Source organism: Cyprinus carpio, chromosome B18 (assembly GCF_018340385.1).
Source record: "Cyprinus carpio isolate SPL01 chromosome B18, ASM1834038v1, whole genome shotgun sequence".
NCBI lineage: Eukaryota > Metazoa > Chordata > Actinopteri > Cypriniformes > Cyprinidae > Cyprinus > Cyprinus carpio.
In genome coordinates, this window is record NC_056614.1 from 24,042,100 (window position 1) to 24,066,661 (window position 24,562).

General features: G+C 35.5%; 2 protein-coding genes across 2 annotated transcripts in view; one reads left to right on the forward strand and one right to left on the reverse strand.

Moving 5' to 3' along the window:
- Positions 1 to 10,623: 10,623 nt before the first annotated feature.
- LOC109075770 (potassium/sodium hyperpolarization-activated cyclic nucleotide-gated channel 3-like) lies at positions 10,624 to 17,632 on the forward strand. Its single transcript, XM_019091624.2, has 11 exons — positions 10,624 to 10,867; positions 11,752 to 11,947; positions 12,059 to 12,160; positions 12,259 to 12,396; positions 14,378 to 14,539; positions 14,624 to 14,717; positions 15,017 to 15,144; positions 15,229 to 15,360; positions 15,520 to 15,757; positions 16,940 to 17,107; positions 17,232 to 17,632. The coding sequence occupies exons 1-11, from the start codon at positions 10,683 to 10,685 to the stop codon at positions 17,312 to 17,314; spliced, it is 1,626 nt and encodes a 541-aa protein (XP_018947169.2). The 5' UTR covers positions 10,624 to 10,682; the 3' UTR covers positions 17,315 to 17,632.
- A 1,004-nt stretch (positions 17,633 to 18,636) lies between these two features.
- The window catches only part of rab27a (RAB27A, member RAS oncogene family), an 18,909-nt gene continuing 12,983 nt past the window's right edge, over positions 18,637 to 24,562 (reverse strand). Inside the window, exons 3-6 of the mRNA XM_042744505.1 lie at positions 23,498 to 23,583; positions 23,266 to 23,369; positions 21,705 to 21,828; positions 18,637 to 20,100 (exon numbers count right to left, since the gene is read on the reverse strand). Of these exons, the coding sequence (XP_042600439.1) occupies positions 19,899 to 20,100; positions 21,705 to 21,828; positions 23,266 to 23,369; positions 23,498 to 23,583 (516 nt within the window). The 3' untranslated portion in view covers positions 18,637 to 19,898. The remainder of the gene's footprint in view (positions 20,101 to 21,704; positions 21,829 to 23,265; positions 23,370 to 23,497; positions 23,584 to 24,562) is intronic.

Sequence of the window (24,562 nt, forward strand, 5' to 3'; positions counted from 1 at the left end):
TGGTTTTGACAGACGTTACAAGCAAGATACGTTTACAGGCCACAGCTTATCACTCAATAGTCTCATTTCTGACATCAAATATAAGACATAACGCTTCATATGCGATTTATGACCTGAGAGAAACAGGTGCTGTATAACTGCCAGGGTCAGCAGAGAGACAGAGCACACACTGCTGCCTAATGAGTGATAAATGTGCCCTGCGTTTGGGGATAAAGCTATTTAGGACGCATGAATGCAGTAAAATGTCACAAGAAGTCGAGGGAAACACACTCACATGGTCTGCAATGACGTCATTCGACGGTTGGCTTGTGAAACAGCAGCAATGCAGTGTGTGCATTCGACACTGATTCATCGGATTCAGTCCGTTTCAAAACTAAAGGGTTCATTTGTTTTTCAGATGCAATCTTAAGCTGATGGTCCAGATCAAGCCTTTTTCATTTTGAGGCGAGACAGCGTAATGCTTGTTTTCTTTGGAGAACAGTGTCTCACTGGCATTTATAAAAAATGCAGCAGTCTCACAGCTTCAGGGAAAAACACGACAACTTGAGTCTGTTCTGCTTCTGAAATAAAAGTTTCTCCGAAAATCACATTTGAGATAGAGTTAGAAACAATTAGATGGTAAACAAGCTTAAAAACACATCAGAAGTGCAGGTGGATCGAGGCCTAATGATCATGTGATTCGAGGAACACTTCTCATTGGGCAAGATCAAATGCATCCACCAATCAAAAGTCATCATTCATTATTAAAACTAAAAGCAGCAGGTCTGGCTGGCTGACATGGTCTAGTTAGTCCCTGCTGTTTGGTGTCATTACTTACACCATCTGGTTATATATATATCAGTATATTAGTATTAAAGTAATAGAAGTCTATGGAAAGTCCCCACAATTTACAAACGTGTGTGTGTGTCTATATAATGTATAAAATACACTGATATTTCTGGCTTATACTGTACATCGGTTGCATTCAGAACTGCAAACTACATACTCTTAACATTTCTACCATATGATTTTTTTTATTTATTGCAAACAGTTGTTCATGTGGGCACTGCATGCATGAAAAAATTTTTTTCTTGCTGTGCACAGTATGCATGCAACAAAACAGCAAGAGAAACTGTATTAATATGCTATTGCGAACAAAAGTGTTAAGAAAAATCTAAACCAAGCGAAGTATCTTAAAGAACAATGCACAGAATTGATTTGATCTTCCACTTAATCACTCTCTTCTCTCCTGCAAGTCAAATAGTAAAACATCTGCTCGATCCGTCTCTGCAGTGTGTGTGTGAGTTTACAGCTGTAGTATTTCAGCTCATTTAGTGAGCGTGTGCATCGCTGCAGGCCAGTGTTTCCGGCCTGGTCTCTAGGGATGTGCCGTCTTTTTAGTTTTAAGGATGGACTGACAGCAGCAGAATCTCCACTTGCCCTTTCTCCACTCCATTTCCTCTCTGTCCATCATCCTCCTTTAATGACCGCTGATATCAGGACTGCTATACTGTATCTAATACCTGTCACATGACATCTTTACCCACGAGTCCCCTTAAAGCTCCTTACAACAGCTTCGAGCCTCAGCGGTGCAAATGAAGCCCGTCCTGAGAGGTTTAGATGTTATTGTTCATGCACTGGCTTACGAGACTGTTCTCTTTAATCTGAAAGATCATTAGGACATAATTATCAAACACAAAAGACATCAAATTATTCTTTTAAAAACCGCAGTGGCAATAGTCCTGTGAAATACAGATCTGTGAGGAACCAGCAACCACCATGAATAAAAATAATGATGCCCAGTAAATTTAACTGAACATTATAGCAGTAAAATTAATGTATCTGGAGCTCATTTAATGAATTGAATGCATTTAGTTAATGGACACAGATAGTTCGACCATACGGTCATCCTAATGGTGTATACAGTACGATGTGATATGTTTGCCAGCTCACTTCAGATATATGACAAGTTAGTGTGATATTAAGTTCATTAAATGTCTGTCACGAAATACATGAAGCGCAGATGCCTTATGAATCACATTCTCTATTAGAAATATTTATCTAGGATGAGTTTTACACCATGCACGTATTAGACTATATAAAAATAAGAATGCTGTGATTCCATTTTCCAGTGCAAAACAGGAAAACATCCCTGTTGAAGGCATTATTTATGAGAGTGTGAGTTTTTAGAAGAGAAAACACAGGTCGTTATGCTTCAAATGCAACTCTAAACAGGTGGAAGTAATACTAGAGAACAGCTCTGATTCCTGAGAGAGACAGAATCCACAAGAGCACAACATGGATGAGATGCTGTGTTTGGATTCACTGTGAGGGAAAAAATCAATCAAAATAAGTCACAATAACTGTTTTAAACTCTAAAAAATACACATACATGTTAAAAACACACACACACACACACACACACACACATCAGCTATTTTATATATATCTATACATATACATATATATATATATATATATATATATATATATATATATATATATACAGTGCCTTGCGAAAGAATTCATACCCCTTCATTTTTTTCAGATTTTAAATGACTTTTTTCCCACATCATTCTACACTCCATACACCATAAAAACAATGCAAAAAAAGGTTGTTAACATCTAAAAAAACAATAAAATAAAAAACTTAAATGATTACATTGCATAAGTATTCAAACCCTTATTGCTGACAGTTGAAATTAAGCTCAGGAGTGTTCATATTGCTTGTAGATGTAACTACACTTCATGTGAAATTAACCTGACAAATTCAATTGAATGGATATGATTTAGAAAAGCAGACACATCTTAATAAAAGGTCTAACAGCTGAAAATGCATATCAGAGCAAAAACCAAGCCCTGAGGTCAAACCAACTGCCTGTAGAGATCAGAAATAGGTTTGCGTCAAGCCACACATCTGGGGAAGAGTTCAGAAAAAATTCTGCTTCACTGAAGGTTCACAGAATCATGTAGCCTTCATTATCCATAGTGGAAGGTTATGAAATTAATTGTGTTTTATTCCTGGCCAAACTGAGCAACTGATGGAGAAGGGCTCCATGATCATATTTGGAGAGAGGAGAAATATACAGAAGGACAAACATCACTGCAACACTCCACCGATCTGGGCTTTGTGTCGGTGTGGCCAAACTCAATCTTCTCCTCAGTGAAGACACACAAAAACCCACTTGGACCCTCAAACTCTATTATTCTCTGGTTTGATGAACCTCAATTCCAAGCGTCACGTTTGAAGGAAACCAGCTCTGCTCATCACCTGCAGAGTAGCATCCCAAAAGTAAAGTGTGCTGGTCTCATCCAAGCATCACGTTTGAAGGAAATCAGCGGCAGGGACTGAGGGACTCGTCAGAGTAGAAGAAAAGCTCAAAGCACCAAAATATTGAGATAGCCTTAATGAAAACCTAGTGCAGAGCATTCAGAAGCTCAGACTGAGCAGAAGGTTCACCTTCCAACAGGACAATGAACCTACAGTAAAAACAGCAAGAGTGGCGTATAGACAACTCTGTGAATGTTCTTGAGTGGCCCAGCCACAGCCTGAGCTTGAACCCAATCAAATATTTTTGGAGAAACCTGAAAATATGCATCTGCCCTCATCCAACCTGACAGAGCTTGAGAGGTGAAGAGATGAGGAGAAGAGTGACATATAACTGTCACATGCTAATGAGCAAAGCTTGTCGCATCTTACCCCAAAAGACTTGAGACTGTAAAGGTGCTTCAGCGAAGTAATGAGTTAAGGGTTTGAATACTTATGCAATGTACTTATTTCAGTTTTTTATTTTTAATAAATGTACAAAGTTGTGACAGTTCTGTTTTTGCTTTGTCATTATGGTGTATGGAGTGTAGACTGATGTGGGGAAAAAGAGTAATTTAAAGCAGTTTAACATAAGGCTGCTTCATAACAAAATGTGAGATAAATGATTATTTATATATATATAAGTGTAGATTGATGTGTATATATATATATATATATATATATATATATATATATATATATATATATAGCACCATACAATATCATATATAATTTTATTAATATACATTAACATACTTAATATACTATATATTTAGAGTTTTACGTGTTATATTTTTTTTCTCTGTTCATGTTAACCTTGACTTTTCCTCTTATTATTTAGCGGAAGCATATTATTTTGGATGGAAAATTTTTTATCAAATTTGAAACATTTTTCACAATTGTTCACAATTTGTTATATAGCTATTTTTGGACCAAAACGACTGCATCATTATTTGAATTTCCACATCAGTCTGCTATAATGGCATTTCACATACATCTGCTCCTAAACAGTGTTTGAAAACAAAACAGCGTTTTGTTTGTTTGTTTGTTTGTTTGTTTGTTTGTTTTGTATTACAGTCAAAAGTTGGACCAAAAGTCAAAGGTTTGGCTACACTAGAATAAAAATAATATACCATGAGGCCTTGATTCAAGATAAAACACAGTCTAAAATGTTTCCCAACTTCATCATGTACCTGTAATCTGATTTTCTGAACCCACTGTGCTCTTAAGCAAGACGATGCATTATAAAAATCCTCTTTTTTGTGATGAAAAGCTTTGTTAAATAACAGCTAACAAGTAAACTCTTCAGACGGCTCAGCTCTCCTGCCAAATATCAGTTTTGGATTTCAACGATGATGAATGAGTCAGAATGAGAGGTCCTGGAGTAACAAATGAGAGAGGCTAATAATGCTCTTTTTTGCTCTTCTGCAAGCCAAATTCAATAAAACTCGCTACAGCGGGTGGAAGAGAAAATAACAGAGCGAGGAAACTGTCCAGAAACTGAAACCCAACAACAAGGGAGGCCCGCTCCAACTATATCTGCATTTCCCGTAGGAAATAAAAGTGCTTGCAAAGCATTAAAAGATAAGTTTTAAAGAAGTTCAGGCTTAAGTCTTTGGGTTTGCTTGGTTAAATCAGCCACTTTAGTTATAGGATTGTTGTTTTCTGTCAGCTGCAATCAAAAATCAAGATACTTGAAAAACCAGCAGCATCCCTGAAGGACAATCAGAGTAAACCAGACGCATCCGAGAATACTAGAACTGACATTTTAAGAGAGGAAATGTTGTCCCCTGAAACTCAGAGCTTAGAGACTGTGATTGGATGAAGGAATTGAATGCGAGCAGTTGATGTAGAAGAGAAAAACACAATCTCACAGTCTGGACAAGAACCTAATGCCCATCTCACACCTGTATATATGAACAGAGGCTGCTGGGAAACACGCGACGACTCAAGACATCCAGAAATTTAAAATGCAAGCTTTTCTGTTACCATTCTCCAATTATCAGTCATGCAATTATCTCACGTTCATTAGTGGTGCTGGAAAACATTCTCAGACTTGCACTGCATCACAACTTATATTTCTGTAATGTTGGTGTCACAGTGAAACACTGACGGTGTGTTATCAGCTGAAGATGCAGCCAGGCAGCTATCATTGATTTGGCAAGTAGATCCCAAGCAGAGAGCTCACAATGTTCCCTCTATCCATCTCAGAAGGGTCCTCTAATCCCGAACACTCGATACAGGCTACAAATGCAATCACACGCTGCTGTACACATAAAGTTTAAGGTATTAGAGATGCCTGGATCGAAATACACAGCATTCAAAAGTCTATTCTCCTGCATCAAAACTTTATAGTCAGAGACATTAACCTAGTAGTGAAATATTGCTTTGTGAAGGTTTCAAACCAATTAAGAGAGTGTTTTAACAACCAAAGTCATGTGATTTGAAGCGATATTTCAATGGACACTGTAATGACGTTTGTATATTAAAAAGCAAGAGTTGTAGTTTTTTATTCTCTTGTTGGCCTGATTAACAAAGTTCTCCTTAAAACAACCCAAAATAAGCACCACCGTTCAATAAAATAAATAACATATTATACGGGCACTTCTTATTTAACAGTATTAGATGTTTTTTTTTTTTTTATTGCATTTAACAGATTACACTTTAGCAGTTGGGTTTGTGAAGGACAATTTTATGCATGTTTGAGCTGATTTTTTGTTGCATTTACATCGTTTTGAACAGCAGGTCACCAGTTTGTGGCATTTCAAGCGCTTGGAAAAATCATTGTGCAGTGCAACTGTTTAAAGTTTCGAAAAGATGTTTCTTCCATCACTACAAAATCAACATGAAATGTCATTTGCAACCCATTATACTAGTATAATGCGACATATATATGTGAAACAGTTTATGCATTTTATATGACTCATGACCACTGATGTTGTTTAGAGCAATGTCTTTTTCAGGAAATCATACACATCATCCAAAGACACAAAATAACCCCCTCAAACCATGCTGGGTTAAAGCTGAATGTGTTTTTGAGTCACTTTGGATGTGGGTTGTGTTTTATATTCTAAGTGTGTGAAGGCAGCGGCGTGAACCTGCTGACTTTAAGATCAGATCAGCGCTCGACTTCGTGTTCTCTGATATGAAATCCCAGATCACATTTTCAGAGCGCGTCCATCCGTCACTCCAGAGATAAACCGTGCTCATTTTTGCTTCTGTCCTCACTCCAGTCCAGCGTGAACAGGTGCTGTTTGAACAAGACTAAATAATAATCAGCTTGCACATATCATTCATTACGCAGATGCTTTTGTCCAAAATGACTTAACTTACAAAACCATGAACACAGGAGCCTACTATGTTTGAAGAGCAGGCAAGAATAAAACAAAATTTGAGTTTTTAATTAAATGCTAAATTAAATCATATCTTTGGATTTAAAATAGTCCCCATTGCTGTTTTGAATTCTTCTATGTCTGTCAGTTTGATTCTAATTAATGCATCTTGCAAGGTCTTCGTTAATTGTAATTCATTTCCTTGTTTGTTGATTTTGCATAATCATTCCCAATTAGTTCTTTTCTGTCTATGGAATAACATTAATAGAAAGATGCTCTCCATCAGTCACTGCCACACCCACACAGCAAAACAGCTCAATGGCATCATCTGCTGGCTATTCTAAACATTTACAGTACAACTCAAAAGTATTTGTTGGTGTCTGCAGAGGAAAGCATGACTATTCCTTATGCCTTAGGTTAATGATTTTAGCAAACCTCCTAACCTAAATGTTTTACAGATATGCATAATTATTAATAGTACTTAAGATCATACTTTAAAGGAACAGTTCACCCAAAAATGACTGAGAAATTTACTCACCCTCGGACCATTCTACCATGTAGATGAGATTGTTTCTTCATTATATATGCAGCATTGCATCACCTGCTCAGCAATGGATGCTCTGCAGTGAATGGGTGCCGTCAGAATGAGAGTCCAAACAACTGATAAAAACATCATAATAATCCACAAGTAATCCACAGCACTCCAGTACAGCAATTAAAGCTTTCAAGCTGTTTAATGCCACTTAGTGGGTGTTGCATGCATCAGTCCAAAAGAAGTTAAATAAAAAGTGCCCATCCATAAAAAATAAAAAGTGTCTTTTTTGTAAGATGCACTTTTTATTTTACTTCTTTTGGACTGATGCATGCTGCACCTGCTGATTGGCATTAAACAGCTTGAAAGATTGAAGAACATACTGAGTGCCATTAAGAGCTTGAAAAAAAAAATTACTGCAACACCATACACCTAGGATGCCTCTGGGGTGAGTAAAACGCAGCCTAATTTTAATTTTAAGCCTTTAACATCTAGTGAAGTGAAAAGCTTCAAAAACATCAAGACGTTTTTAACTTCAAATCATTGTTTCTGGCTAAAATACTCATGGCTAATGTCCCATCTTGCTTTTTCCAGTGAAAAAGTCATCTTGTCTGAATCAGGAGAGAAATCTGCACAGATAAAGCACCGTTTACAAGCCAAAACAGCTCTAAACAAATACAGTATGTGGTGCATGGATTTTGATGTAAGAGGACAACAGATCATGGACTTTTTTACTGGAGGAAACGTTATTATGGACTCGTATTTTGGCCAGAAGCAATGGTTTGAAGTTAAAACATCATCATGAAAGATTTGTTTCTTACAAACACGCCGCTTTTCACTTTACATTTTTTATTTTGGGGTGAACTATTCCTTTAAGATCTGCAGTGATTTGGATAATGCCTGTAAAAAACGTCCAGTACACCTTTAGAAAATCAAACAAAGTAGTTGCATTTCAAGCCTAACCTAAAATTGTATCAAGGGCCTAAAGTCGTATTATGTCATTCTACACATGATGTCTTTCCAGCAGACGCGCTGCTCTCATTTGTCTATCACAGACCATTACACAGTCATGACTGATTATTGGGATTGATCGTCAATGAGTTTTCCGTTATGACTCCTGATGCCTTTAAACTGACGACAAATGATCCCTGTGGCACATTTACAAGATCAAACTGCCGCAGAATGTCATTATTCGTTTAGCTTGAACTGTGTGGAGGAAAAGCAGCCGCATCATTGATCAAGTTCATGAGCAGAACACTTTAGAAACTCAAACATGAGAGCCTACATTAGCCGTTAGGCTTTGACGAGGTGGTTGTCTTTCTCTTACAAAAGATGACAGAATAGTGGATCTGATAGACCTACATGAGCATGTGTGTGTGTGTGCATAAAGAAATCAGAGGGCATAGACCTTTGTCAGGTTAGACCTCATATTATGGCAAGCTGTTTATATACTACCAGCGTAAAGGCCATCTCACACTAAGAACACTATAATTATATAATATAGTGTTATAATTATATATATATATATATATATATATATATATATATATATATATATGTGTGTGTAACTATATTACTATCCACACCAGTGGACAATATAGACTGTACGGTGCCTGTGAGAGGACATGGTCGGTTCACTTAGTTTTGTCATGGCCACAACATAATAACCCCTGAGAATGTGATAATATGTCGTGCCACGAGATCATTTTGTCGAGGTAACGACATCCTTATGTCGTGGCCTCGAGATGTTATGTTGAGGGAACGACATCCATTTCTTGTGTAAACAAACCTGCGTGACCATAGCAACCCCGGATTATCAGAGATGTAATCATTATAATATTTTATTTTGAATTAAGAAAATATTATATTATTATAGAAAATATTTCATTATTAAATTATTATATTAACCATATGCCTTAACACAACAGGCTCATTTATCATTTATCTGACAATTATGCCAATAAAGTTTTGACGTGATGTGATGATAAATGAGCGTGTTGTGTTTTCATTTACAAATGAATCTATTTATTCATTCATTATAACAATTATTCATTCTATTTATTATTAAATTAATGATAAACTTCATTTGAATGCTGACTATCACACGCAATAAAGTCCCGTGGACTGGTGATATGATTATTATAATAATTTAATAATGAAATATTTTCTATAATAAATAATATAATAATTTCGTAATTCAAAATAAAATATGAATGAATACATCTGATAATCCCGGGTTGCTATGGTCACGCAGGTTTGTTTACACATTAAACTCGAGAAAAACATGTTGTTCCCTCAACATAAGAAGTCGTGGCCACAAGAAATGGATGTCGTTCCCTCAACATAACAACCCTAGGCCACGACATAAGGATGTTGTTACCTCAACAAAATGATCTCGTGGCCACGATATAATATGACGTTCCCACGAGTTAATATGACGTTCCCACAAATTAATATTTCATGGCCACGACATATTATCACGTTCCCACGAGTTATTATGTCGTGGCCACGACAAAACTAAGTGAACCGACCATGTCCTCTCACTGGCACCGTAAGTCTGTTTATTCTAAATGCACACACATCTGCCGCCTTAGTTTATCAAACTTGTTATAGCAGGATTGCTTCTGATTGGGTGTTATGTTTTTATTATTCATCAGCTGGAAAAAATAAAAAATTCTGAAAGTGATTCCAACCACATCATTTATTTCTGCCTTTATCATTATAGCTGTGGTATGGACTCTGCTATACTGAGAATGATTTTTGAACAATATCTTTATTGTTATTTTTTTTAGTTATCGTCCTTGGAGTAAACTGGCCTTCATCATAATTAATTCTTTTCTAGTAACAACTCAATTAGAAGTGCACTACCAATTACATTCTTACTAGAAACAATGATAATTAAAGAGCTCAATTGGAACCATTAGTAAGAATTTAATTAGAGAGCGCTCTATTTGTAAACTTTACTAATATTATCTGAATTGTAGAGCTCTGTAATGTAATTCTTACTAGTTAAAATGCAATTATGACGAGCAACGCTGGAAACATTTTAGGCTAAAACGGCTTGCCATACCATATTGAATCTAGCATAAAAACGACTTTGAGGGATAGATTTAGTCTTTACAATAGCACGCACATTACACAACATTACACAACGTACAACTTTCAAAACTGTTTTACGGACTTTTTAAATGGTTTCATTATTTGATTTTATTTTATTTAATAAAAGTTCATTTTAGAAACATTTCGTCAGCTTGTTTTTATTCCATTTAGAAATTTAACATGGCTATAACCTGAGGGGGAAATGTAAATGGTAGGCAAAAGGGTAATTCCATACAATTCCATACAATTTGTTTTATTATTTATTATTTTATTGTTATATTATATATAATATTCAACTATTATAGTTTCATGGCTTTACAATTTCTTAAATTAATTAAAACCTAGATTGTCGTCACTGCAACTGTCACGCGCGGATTCGCTAACATTTGAACACAAATAACGAATATATTAATAACCGTATCTGCGTCTGCTGATGAGTCGCTTAGTCGAGATGAGTGGAAATAGCTCAAGTGGCCCGCGAAAAACACGGTTTTCGGGCCTTAAAGATGTCCTAACAGGAAAGCTAACGTTAACGGTGCATCCTGAAGGAAAAGAAAATAAAGAGAAAACCGAGGTTGAAACCTGCAGATGGGTGATACACCCCCGGAGTCGCGTCAGGTAACGTAACCTTAACTTAATTAATAACACAGACTCAACTAAGTTAGTCTTCCTCACCTAAACTAGTATCGTGTCATTGTGTACTTCACTTTTAATAAAGCTCAATAACTTTCAGATTATTCAGCATATGCTAATTAGAAGTGTGATCTTGTTTTTGATTGGCTTGTCAAAAAAAAATCGTTTTTATCTCTAAAGGTTATAAACAGTTAGTATTCATATGCTAACACTGAACAAATATCTTTGTAGCATCGTAATAAAATGTAAACTTAAATACATAATAAACGTAATTCTATCTACATGTAAATAACGTAAAATGTTACGGTAAAATGTTACTCTTGCAGTTGAAATGAATACGTTAATAATGCTGCCAAACGATTAATCGCATACAAAATAAAAGTTTTTGTTTACAAAATATATATGTGTGTGTTCTGTGTATATTTATTATGTTTAAGTAAACACACACACATACAGTATGTATTTTGAAAATGTTTACATGTATGTACATGTCTATTTATATTCATATAATTGATATTATAAATAAATATATTTATTTATTATATTAACATAACCAATTTTTCTGAAATATATGCACGCATGCATGTGTATTTATATATACATAATAAATATACAGAGCACACATACATATATTATGTAAACAAAAACTTTTATTTTAGATGCGATTAATCGCGATTAATCTTTGACAGCACTATAAATGTTACAATTGCTACTAATGATACTTTTACATATGGGAAGGCTTCTAAATGATAATGCATGATAAATAAATAAATAAATAAATACCATGTTGAGCATGTATGTCAGAGTTTATTAATGCCATCACAGTGATCTGTAAAAATGCTTTTGCTTTTTTTTTTTCCGTCTTACAGGCATTACTATCTTATGTTTATGGTGATCTTAGCTTTCGTAAACCTTATAACGATTCCTCTAGACATGGCATTTTCTGAGGATATGAAAGGTAGAGGCCACGAATACTGGGTGGCCTTCAATGTATTCTCAGACGCCATGTTTTGCATTGATGTTGCCGTTAATTTTCAAATGGGTATATTCAGTGACGACGGTCAGGTAGGAATGTGTCCTCATCCTCTATTTTATTGCGTAACATGAATTATTTATTGCTTTCCCTTTCTAAAATATTGTTGACTCGATATACAACACAGTCTTGTTTCTGTCTAGCCCATCCTGGATCCCAAATTAATAAGAAATGCTTATTTCAAAAGTTGGTTTGCTCCTGATGTGGTGGCTGCCTTTCCGGTTGACATTGTCATCACTATTGTGGTAATTTTATTAATAAAGTTCTAATCGCTCACACTGATCAAATTGTAAAGATCCTTTATTTAACCATTCACAGTGAAAGCATGTCTGATTTACCACAGGAGCAGTTTTATCAAGCTGACACTGATGTACTGATGGCTTCGAAGCTGGTGCGAATACTCATGTTTGTGAGGATTTTCAGTATGATCCGATTACTCCGTGTGCCGAAGCTTCTGAGATTCTGCTTTGAATTGGAAAGTGTAAGTTTCCCTTTCACTCACGGTCATGTTTGTGCAGGAAATTATCAATGGCAATGCTGTTTTTTTTCCCCTGACAGTCACAAATTAAGGGAAAAAAAGTGCTTATGGAATTTAAGATATTATTATTATATTATTATTATTAGAGCAATGCACAATATAAAGTGCTGTAACTAAAACTGACTTGTCAACTAGGCCTGTCGCAATAATCAATATATCAACTTATCGCACAATATATATACATGACCTCAATCATTTTTGGTGATATTATATTGTTTTTTGCATGTTTTTTGCATTCCTCTTGCGTCTGTCTTTTGCAGCTTCTCGCACATAACGTGGTGTAATCATGAGGTTCTAGTTCAAATTTAAAAAATGCTTCTACAAAACAGTTTCATCTGCAGATATGGTCTTGTTTAGGGATCTGTGTGCATACAGACATCTGACTGCTGAGTAGTGATTGTGTTTTTCAGTGATAGTGTGCACCCTTCATTTACAGAGAGGGAAAAATCTGTAGATGGAAAAAGTTGTTTGTTTATTTTTATTTTTTCTACTTGTTACTTTGCACTTTTTGTTAGTTTTTTAAGTTATATAATATTTTGATACTTAATTTCCACGATCTTAATATTCTTAAAGGGGTCATTGGATACAACAGTTGTTTGAACTTAAATGTGTGTGTGCAGTGTGTGTACACAATCTCCCTATAATGATATTTTTTTTTTATCTTGTTAAATCATTTCCCCCTTTATTAAATCGAGCCGATCTCAGATGCCGGTCTTTGTGACATCACACAGACAGGCCCCTCCCACGATAGTTTGATTGACAGTAGCGTTTCAGCACTGACTGGACTGGCGTCTTACCTAAGCTCCGCCCCCTGAGTGACTGTCATCAGTCCACCATTGTTTCACCGCCGGAGCAGATGTAGACAAGAATGACTCCTAAGTGTTTTGTTGTTGATGTAATGATGAACATAGCAGTCGTTATTTACACCCGAAGACGCAGTGGACTAGATTTGTTTGTGAAGGGAATGCTCCCCGGATCAACATTAATGCGTCTATCTTCGCGTGAATCATTCGTGATCCAGCTTCACCTCCAGAAAAAGTGAGTATAAGGTTTTTTTTTTAACCCTTGAATCTTTGCAAATCGCCTTTCCTAATAATGTGCTAATTAGCAAGTTTTTCAAAGTAAACAGTCTCTCTGAGAGCGGCTCGGAAGAGAGGGGCGGGGTCAGCAGAGCTCATTTGCATTTAAAGGAAAATGCTACAAAACGGCTTGCTCTGAAAAGAGCTGTTTTTGACAGGGTAAAAAGGGTGTTGTTTTACACTACCAGTAAGAAATTTTAACCAAACTATGTTACAGACTTTTCATTAAAACCCTAAAGAATCATATCAACTTTAAGAATTAAGAGTTTGTTGTCATTTGAAAGTGTATTGGCCTTTTTGCATTATTATGATTATATATTAAGTGGCATAAAATGGTCTTAAAATGACAATAAAATGGCTTATCGCAGTTATTTCTGGTGCAATATATCGCACAACAAAATGTTGTTATCGTGACAGGCCTATAGACAACTGAATCATATAGGTTAGAATAAAAAAATTTTTTTTTTTTTTTTTTTTTCAGGCTGATGTATGAAAAGTTACACAAATGACTTTTTCATTCTTTTTCTGAAAGTCATCTATGATCTGATGATTTAAGGAATCCCTGAAACCAAACCAATGATCTGAAAAACCTCTAAATAAATATCAAAACTCCTTCGGGAACTCAAGAGCCTCATACAGCCTCAAATAGTTTTAATATGATTCGAAAAAATATTTAAATGTTCAGTGAAAGGATTTTTGACAGTCTTATAGTTCAATACAGTAGATATAATTTTTTGTAGTATTTTCTCACATCTTTCCAATAAACCAACAAGCATCAGGCAGAACCCTTACAGTTCTAATGAGACCTTCTGTTCTGACATTGTCCATGTTATCATTCATTCTAGGTCTCTGACATTCAGCTAGAAGAAGCCAAGAAGTTTTTCAGGGTTTTTTTCATGTTCATGTTGATTATTCTCGTGTGGCACTGGAACACGTGTGTTCAGTACTTCATATCTCTACTGGAGGAGTTTCCCCAAGACTGCTGGGTCATGCAAGAGAATATCAAGGTATGTCTCGATCTGTATTGCATATGCAGGCATTTACCGATGCGACGCTTAACATTTGTTCCTATTTTCTTTTATGTCTTGCAGAATACCACGATCGGGGAAAAATACTCCTACTCTTCCTTCAGAGCTTTCTCTCAGCTGGCCTGGATTTTAACTAAAGCTATCGAATCACCAACACGTACATCCATCACACATTCATGCACAACATTAAGCAATTTAGAGAAACAAAAATAATTTGTTTTTTTGGTGCAGAAAAATAACTCCTGAAAAACTTTCGTTGTGGCATTTGCTAAGTCAAGCACCATTTTTACTATCAGGATTAGGATTAAACTTTGAAGTTTGATATGCCAGATGAAAAGAAAATAGCAACAGATGGTACTGGTACTTCAGCATTGCATGCATCAGGTTTTGCATGAGCAAACACCCCTGAATAAAATGCAAAATTGTAGTTTACAGTGATTCCCTTCTGTGTTTCAGGGATGGCAGAACGGTGGGCGGCTGTTGTTAGCATGGTGATTGGATATATAATGTGTTTTGCTCTTATCGCCTGCTTGATCGGAACTGTCGGGAGCACGTCTGCGACTGACAATGAATACAAGAAAAAGGTGCTCAAGTGATTTTTTCAAGAGTAAAATGGATTCATCAAATAAATGCATGGATTAAAAGCATGACGTATATAAATATGACAGATCAGCCAGCTGCAATCCTCTAAAATGTTCAAGAAGCTGCCGAGGGCTCTGCGCCAACGCACCACTGCCCAGTACAAGTGGCAGTATGACAAGAGGAACATCCTCGATCTGGTGTCAAAACGGCTGAGAAAGGTTTCTAATTTATTCATATGAACATAGAAATAAGCCAAGGTCAGTGCAGATGACGTCTACGGTCCTCAGTGTCACGCTCACACTGGAGCCAATCACAATGAGACCATCGGTTTTTATCTAGAACTCATTTCAACAGCGCTGTTTTCTCTTTTTTTAAAGGATATTATGGCAGATATGTGTCCCAACCTGCTGAGCAAAGGCTCCATGTTCATAAAGCATGACCGAGAATTCACCGAAGCCATCCTGGTGAAGTTGGAGTACGAGTTTTTCAATCCAGAAGATATCATCATTCATCAGGACGATAAAGCTGACCACATGTTCTTCATCGAGCATGGACGTGTGCTCGTGAAGAACCAGTGTTTCCGAGTGGAGCTGTGCGATGGAGACCACTTTGGAGGTGATGTATGAGAAACCTGCTGATTCAGATCTGAAGCTCTGGCCTTGAACCGTTCGATAGAATGCCATTTAGAGATGGTTTTGTCTGAAAGAGGTAACAGAACAGTATTAGAGTGTTGTGTGGAAAAAAATCCAATAATTCATATAATGATGATGATGATCAGAAACTCACTCATGATTAGTAAACACTTACAAACAAACCATTCTTCTTTCTTTTGATGCCATTAAGCTGACAAATCGTGTGTGTGTGTGTGTGTGTGTGTGTGTGTGTTAGGGATTAAAAATAATACATCCACCATGTTGTGTAGTGTCCACCATATGCGTGCAACAGTTTCTCTCTGAAACTTGTTGGTCATTTGGGTAGTTATATATGAAGAGTTTTGAAAAATAACAAAAAAAAACAGAGTTTTTATTTTGTGATTTTGCATTTGGTTTTTTAGTAAGGGTGGTACAAATGATGACAATGTATAAATGATTAAAATAGAAACAATTAATGTAAGTGCAATGACAAGTCTATCTGTGACCCTGCAGCACAAAAGCAGTCTTAAGTTACAAGTGGTATATTTGTAGCAATAGACAACAATACATTGTATGAGTCCAAATTATTGATTTTTCTTTTATACCAAAAATCATTAGGATATTAAGTAAAGATCATGTTCCATGAAGATATTTTGTAAATTTCCTACTGTAAATATATCAAAACTGAATTTTTAATTAGTAATATGCATTGCTAAGAACTTCATTTAAACAACTTTAAAGATGATTTTCTCAATATTTAGATTTTTTTGCACCCTCAGATTCCAGATTTTCAAATAGTTGTATCTCAGACAAATATTGTTCTATCCTAACAAACCATACATCAATGGAAAGATTATTTATTCAGCTTTCAGATGATGTATAATTTTATGTTTGAAAAAATTTATACTTAAGTCCGGATTTTGTGGTGGTTTTTTGGTTATATATACTTTTATTTTAATACTATTATTTCAGACACTTTTCGCAGAAGGCAAGTAGGTAAATTTGGACCCAGAGCCAGTGATAAGTTCAAAGGTGATCTTATTATTGAGAGATACCAAGATCCACAGTTCTAACCAACTGGTGGTCACCGAGAGGATCTTTAAAATGTTTGAAACATCAGTAACAATGGTGCAACCAGCCTCATACTCGTCGTGTGTTTCTGCAGAGATCAGCTTCCTGTTCAGTGGAAGGCAGCTGGCCACAGTTTCTGCTCTGACCGCCTGCAGCCTTTTCTCCCTGTCATTAAAACATTTTGAGGAGCTTGAGGAAGAGTTTCCACAGGTTGTGAAGGAACTGAGGGCAGTGGCTCAGCGGCTCAAAGACGATCTCGAGGGTAAGACTGACATTATGACTCGCTCTGACTGAGATGTGACTTGAAAGAATTACAGAGACTAACGACTAAATATATATGGTATGTATTGATTGCAAAATGACTTTGAGACTTTTGTTTATTAAAGGTGTTGGGCTGCGATGTGAAGTTACATCAGCATCGAACAGTGTGTGCGACGACACATCAGGAGATTTCGTTTTAGTCGATTAGTCAGCTATTGAAAAAGATTCTTTTCTTGTTTTACATTAAAAAAAATATGTATTTAAGCTAGGTTTATATATTTTTATGTATAGGTTAGATGCTGAAGGTGATTTTAATTCTGTAATTTGTATTTGAATAATTATTAATGCACTTGGTGATACATAATACAATAAAATAAAGTTACTGTACATTTACACATTCATTATTTACTTGTAATTTCTGTATTATTACAATAAAGTATCTGAGCACTGTCGTATTTAATGTGTTTATTATATGCATGCGACATCATGACACAGAGATCCAGTCTGAGATGTTAAAGGAATATTTTAAAAATGATTTACTAATAAACACATGAGTAAATAACCACACTGACCAAATCTGTCCAGGACAAAAAAAGTACCATAAATGTAGTCCTTATTTTCACCAAAACACATAAACAATGTGAATGGAAGTCACAGAGATAAAATATTATGACACTTTTTGATCCATTTAAAGTGTAAGATGTTTTTTATATAAGGGCTTGAGTGTAAAAAACAACAAAAAGACAAGTATTTCTGCAAGCGGTGTAAAATGCTTCTTTGTCTAAAAGGCAAGTGAGAGTGTCTTTCTGGAACTGCACTTCACTGATAAGAACTGCCTGTTATGAAGTCTTGAAAATAGATTTCATAAAAAAAAAACAAAGTTGAAATAAACCAAAGTTGGAATAACCTTTTTTTGCACCGACAAGCACGAAAAGAGGCCTGCAGGTTTTTCTGCTTCCTCCAGGGGGCGCAGCTCGTCAAGAGAAAGCCCCTTCAGAAATTCATTTTAATCTCAGCACGTTTTTTGTACACTAATATGTATAATCTTTTCAGTATATTCATTACAAGGGACCGAAATCAGTTCAAACGATCTGTAAAATAGTTTAAATATGTCATATTCTGTGTCTATGATTCTGACCAGCGTTGAGAAAAGTAACAGGTACCACGTGACAACGCAATGCAATTATTAAATTGCAACATTACTGGAAAGTGTCAGTAATGATTGTAAGTTTTGTATTTATTTACTCTGGTTAACGCATTTATTTACATTTTAATAAAAAGAACTGTGAAAACATTAATAATCAAGTAAACAGAGAAAGTAGCATGTTTTTTTTCTTAGATGAGGTGATTGTGTTTCTACAGACGGATTAAAAGATTGTAAGCGCATTGCTAAACTGAGGACAGAAGCTCTTTGTGAGGCAATAGATGCTTTGTGCAATAATGCACCACACAGCGGGGGTAATTTGTGAGTGTTTCATCAGACATGCCTGCAGATTATCAGTTTTTCAACACGTGCATATGACAACATCATAATAAATAATAAAATATATTTATTTATTTTTCAAATAGAGTTAAGTATTTGGCACAAAAGACAGTGTTTGGCAATGATACAGTGTTACAGGCACTACAGCAGAATAAAGCACTTCAGAAATGATTCTGTAAAAGAAACCGAAATGTCCACAGATTACAAACGTTCACTCAGAATTAGTTCGCTTTGCTTTTGTGAAATAAACGCATCTACTGGCATTCTGCAACCATTATTGAGAAACGTGACCACAATTTACAGTATAGATGTGGATTTCATCTAAACCTCATTCCAAGTCCCGTAATTAAATGAAATGGCAGGAACTCTACATGAACCAGCGACCAGAAGTACAGAAAAAACCACAACCAACCGGTGAATGTCTACACAAATGTACAATACAAATCAACCTCTAACCTACAAATCAATACAGTAACAGCTAAATACTTATTTAACTGGTCTCTGACATCTACATGACTACAGATAACATAGTAACACATTTAAAAGTGTTAAAACTTGTGAAAAAAAAAAGTGGCATAGAAGTGAGCGCTATTTACCATCAGTCCACTAGAGCACAAATTATTACAGGAAAAATGACAATTCTCTCATCATTACTACCCTTCATGCCATTTCAAGTCCATATGATGCTTTTCTTAATGTTCTTTTTTTTTTAAGTGACAAAAGGTGGGGATGATGTAAAAAAAAAAAATATATATATATATTTTTTTTTTTTATCTGACAATTTTCTCATCATTACTAACCATGATGACCTTTCCGGTCCTTATGATACTTTTCTTAATTTTTGTAATTTTTTGAAAAAGTGGTACAGGTTGTGCATTATAGAAATATATATTTTAAACAAATATTTTAAAAATATAAATTTTTTAACATGCATTTTTCCCTGTGACTTTCAGTGATTGAATGTGGGGTTCTCATTTAGAAAATCAACGGGAACCTGTGTCAGGATCAGAGTAACCGTGCACTGATGCACGTCTAGTTTTAACAGCAGATGTGCACTAACAGTGAAACACGCAGTGAGAGGATTCCAGCCCATTAAGGCTTCTAAATGCAGGATTTGGTGTAAAGTGCTCTGAAAACGTGAAGACTTGAATCTAGGAGGCTTTAGTCCATCCATTCTGAGAATAAATGTCGTGTGTCTTTAACGCAGCGCAGGGTCTCTCATCCTCGACATCCGCTCAATTCAACCGTGATGTGTACTCGTGCTAATGAAGAGGATCAGAGAGCCTCGGCTGGAAAGATTCTTACGGCATTAGCAGCCGCACTTGCTCTGTTCGGCGTCACGCGGCTCTGCCAGGTCGCTGGTGCTGTGGCCGTTGGTGCGAACCATCCCGTCCGGGATCCAGGATTTGTCCACACATCTCTCCATGCGCTTCATGATCAGATCCAGCAGAACCTCCACGGCACGACCCACGTTCTCGCCGCTCGCAGCGCTCGTCTCGAAGTACGGGACACTGCGAAAAGATGAAAAATAAAATGCATTAGAGCACAAACCACTTTTATTGATGCATTTCATATAGTACTCAAAGTTAAGTATATTATCACGCATTATCATGATCTAAGAGCAATTTTTTGAAATGCATGCTGGGATTGTCTTGTCTATGAAGGATGCATGTGATAGAACACACACTGTTTTGCTGCCTAATCTTCAGAACAGCCTTTGCATTGAGAGCGTGTTAAAGAGCCCTTAAAATTCTGCCTACATAGGGAGCTCACTAGGATTGGGAAATGAATCAGCCTCATAAACATAAACTTCAATGCACAAGACTCTTTTCCTGTCTGTGTGAGATACGATCACATGAACACTCAGTATGACAACTAAAAAAACACAAGTTCTTATAATGCAAGACCACATCTAGCTGTAAAATATATAATTACTATTATTACTAGTATTATATAGATGTCCAATCTAAACTGGCAGTTTAAAACAAATAAAATGCAAATAAATTCTTACAATTAAATAATTAATTTTTAATATTTAAATTTGATTTTAATTCTTAAATGATGTATAACAACAACAACTAAAAATATTATTATTATTATTATTAGTAGAATAAATATTAGTATTAGATGGGCAACAACTGAGCTGAAAATTAAACAACAAAACAATAGAAAAATACCACATTGAAAAAGTTTAGAATAAAGATTAAAAAGTTTTGAAATAAGTCTCATATGCTCACCAACCCTGCATTTATTTTATAAAAATAGTAATATTATAAAATATTATTACAATTTCAAATATCTGTTTTCTGTGTGAATATCTGTGAAAATGTAATTTATTTCTGTGATGCGCAGCTGAATTTTCAGCATCAATACTCCAGTCTTCAGTGTCACATGATCTTCAGAAATCATTCTAACATGCTGATAATCATCTGTTTATTATCAGTGTTTGCACAAAGACACACCTGGATGAGTTTAGATGTGAGGATCAGTCAACAGAACATGAATGACACTCAACAGATGAGTCACAGCAAACTCAGAACGAACAAACGCAGTCAACATTACTGACAAGAAAATCAAAAACTCAACAGATATTTTAACAGTCGATCTGTTTTATAGAAGCATATAATTCATATGATTCCAGCAAAGAATTTTCATGGAATCATACTGAAGTGTTCATGAGACAGAAACTTCTCGAAAGACTTGAGTGCTTGTCTAAACTGAAGACGGTCAATATTAGCCTTTCTGTACAGCGTCATGTTAACGTGTCACATTTAACGAGAGCTGCCCTCATCTTAGACAAACACGCCACAGACACGGCCCTCAAAACAAACATCTTCAGAGTGTTTCGTCTAAATCTACTGATATATTTGACAGAGATGCAAACTCCTCACCTGTCAGTGATTCACAATCACCTTTCTGAGATCAAAATAGCTCACAGATGAGATTTGCTTAGATCCAGTGAGAAAGCGTGTTTTATAGTATTTTCTTTACTCCAGAATCTGTGTCTATAAAGGGTTATCTCTCATGTATTTGAATGGACAGGGAGGTATTTCTGTCCTGAAGTGTGCTGATTTGAGGCAGTCGAGGTCACAGAAGGACGAGTCTGGTTTCTCACCCGTATTTCTCGGCCAGTTCTCGTGCACTCTCTGTCGTCACCGCGCGCTGGTCCTCCAGGTCTGATTTGTTTCCGCACAAGACGACGTCAGGATTCTCGCAGTACGCGTGCGTCTGCAGCTGACCTGCACGAGACATCACAGCAACTAACCATTAAATACTGTTAATTAAAAATTATTCATGATAATGTAACAACAACAAGCAGCTTACTGTAGAGTGGTCTATCTATTAATAATGACAAGTTATTATCATTGTGTTGCTGTTGCTGTTATTGCTAGGCAATCACTCCAAATCTGCTTAGTAAAAAAACTATTACAAACTATTAAAAAATTATTTATTAATACTTTTTAAATGTAATTTAATTACTTACATAATTATTTTTTAGATAGACAACCAATCTAAACTGCTAGCTACACATAAAATGAATAAAAATAATATGAAATATTCCGTGTATTATTATTAGTAGTTGTAGTAGTAGTATTTGGGCAATCACTCCAAGCTGCTAGGTAAAAAAAAAAAATTAATAAAAAATTTTTTAAAAAAAATTCTAGTAGTAGTAGATTAGGCAACCACTCTAAGTTGCTATTTAAAAATAAAAATTAATTACAAATAATAATAAATTAAAAATAAGGAAAGATTATTATTAGTAGATACTCTAAATACTCTAAGCTGCTAGGTAAAGATTAAATTAATAATAAAAAAAATATTTTATATTATTTATTTATTTAAAATATATTCATTTTGTTTTAGTTCTAGTAGTGTAGGATGATATGTGTAATGTTTGTTTTTGTTGTAATGTAATATAAAAAAAGTATTATTATTATTATTATTATTATTATTATTATTATTATTATTATTATTATATGGGCAACCACTAAAAGCACTATTAATACAAAATACATATTAAATAATTATTACTTTAAAACCATTTTATTATTATTATTATTATTATTATTATTATTATTATTATTATTATTAGATAGGCAACCACTCTAAGGCACTAGTAAAAAATAAAAATTAATTACAAATAATATTCAATAAAAAAAACCCTAAAGATTATTATCAGTAGTAGTAGTATTAGCATTAGTTGGACAAATACTCTAAGCTGCTAGGTAAAGATAAAATTAATAAACAAATGCATATTAAAAATATTCTCATTTTGTTGTAGTTCTAGTAGTAGAAGATAGGTAACCTGCTAGTTAAAAATAAAATGTAATATAAATTTTATATTTATGTTTTATTATATATTTATTTTTATATATATATATATACCGAGGACAGTTTGTACTATATTGGTGCTAGGTCTATTATTGGTTTAGGTGGAGTGTTGGAGAGAGAGAGAGAGAGAGAGAGAGAGAGAGAGAGATGAGAGAGAGAGAGAGAGAGAGAGAGAGAGAGAGAGAGAGACATATTTTTATTATTAGAGGAAAATGTGTGCCAAGAACAAACACACACTTAATTTCTGAAGAAAATGAAAGCAGCTGCTCATTAAATGTGGAATCAGAGAAACTAGAAGGTGAATTAAAACAAAACTAGAACTTATCGGGTGAGTCTGGACTTACTCATCCAGTTCCGCACATTGAGGAAGCTCTGCTCGTTCGTGAGGTCAAAGAGCAGCAGGAAGCCCATGGCGTCCCTGAAGAACGCTGTGGTCAAACTCCGAAACCTGCATTCAGAGGAGCACACAGAGAAAATCCACACACACATATATATATATAATGTAAACAAAAGCTTTTATTTTGGATGTGATTAATGATGATTCATTTTTTGATAGCAGTGCTGGTCTGGTCTGACCTCTCCTGACCGGCCGTGTCCCACAGCTGGATGTGGATCCTCTGTCCTCTCCCGACCGTCCCATCAGGACCGCTGGACTTGTACACTACAGGACAGAAGCAGACATTTCACCATCAGAGTGTAATGAATATCCTGCCATTCTCTGCAGGCAGCGTGAGGTCTGCCCGTGCAAAACGTGCCGCCACAATGTTACACTGTTGTGGTGGTTGCCAGGGTGTTGCTATGCGGTTGCTAAGGTGTTGGCGGGGTGGTTTGGTATGCAGTTCCAGAAAACCCGAACACTTGATGACTGAGCGCGGGAAGCGTCTCATTAGTGCCGCGGCTCCTGAGTGTGTGGCTCTTAAACATCAGTGTTTGTTTGATGTCTTAAGTGCTCAAGTGTTTGTTCTTAAGGAGGGATCCCTGCTCTGTAAGGCCATATGATCCTGCATTCATCATTCAAACACACACACACACACTTCCATAACTCTACCTGCCGATGCAGTTTCCTCAAAGCAAGTGCTCAGCCAGTTTTTGTTACCGTGGCAACTGTTACTAGTATACAGTATTCAGTGTGAGATGGATACACAAATCAAGAACTGAGTGAAAGTACGGATACCCTGATAAAATATTACTCCAGTTACAGTATAAGCACACATATCAAATTTTGTGAATTTTACTAATTATTACAAGTTGAAAGTACAAAAGTGCTTGATTTTTAATATACTTAAGTATTATAAGTAAATAATACTGATTGATAAATCATGTTTATTATTTGTTCTAATCAGGACTAATTAAAAAGAAACAGTGCAGATATTTAATGTATTGGTCTGTAAATATGCAAACATTTTATTACCAAAGCGTATTATACACTATCAAAACTATTTATCTATAAATATCTGTCTGTCTGTCTATCCATCCATCCATCTAACTATCTATCCATCCATCCATCCATCCATCCAACTATCTATCTATCCATCCATCCATCCATCCATCTAACTATCTATCTATCCATCCATCCATCCATCCATCTAACTATCTATCCATCCATCCATCTGTCTATCCATCCATCCATCCATCCATCTA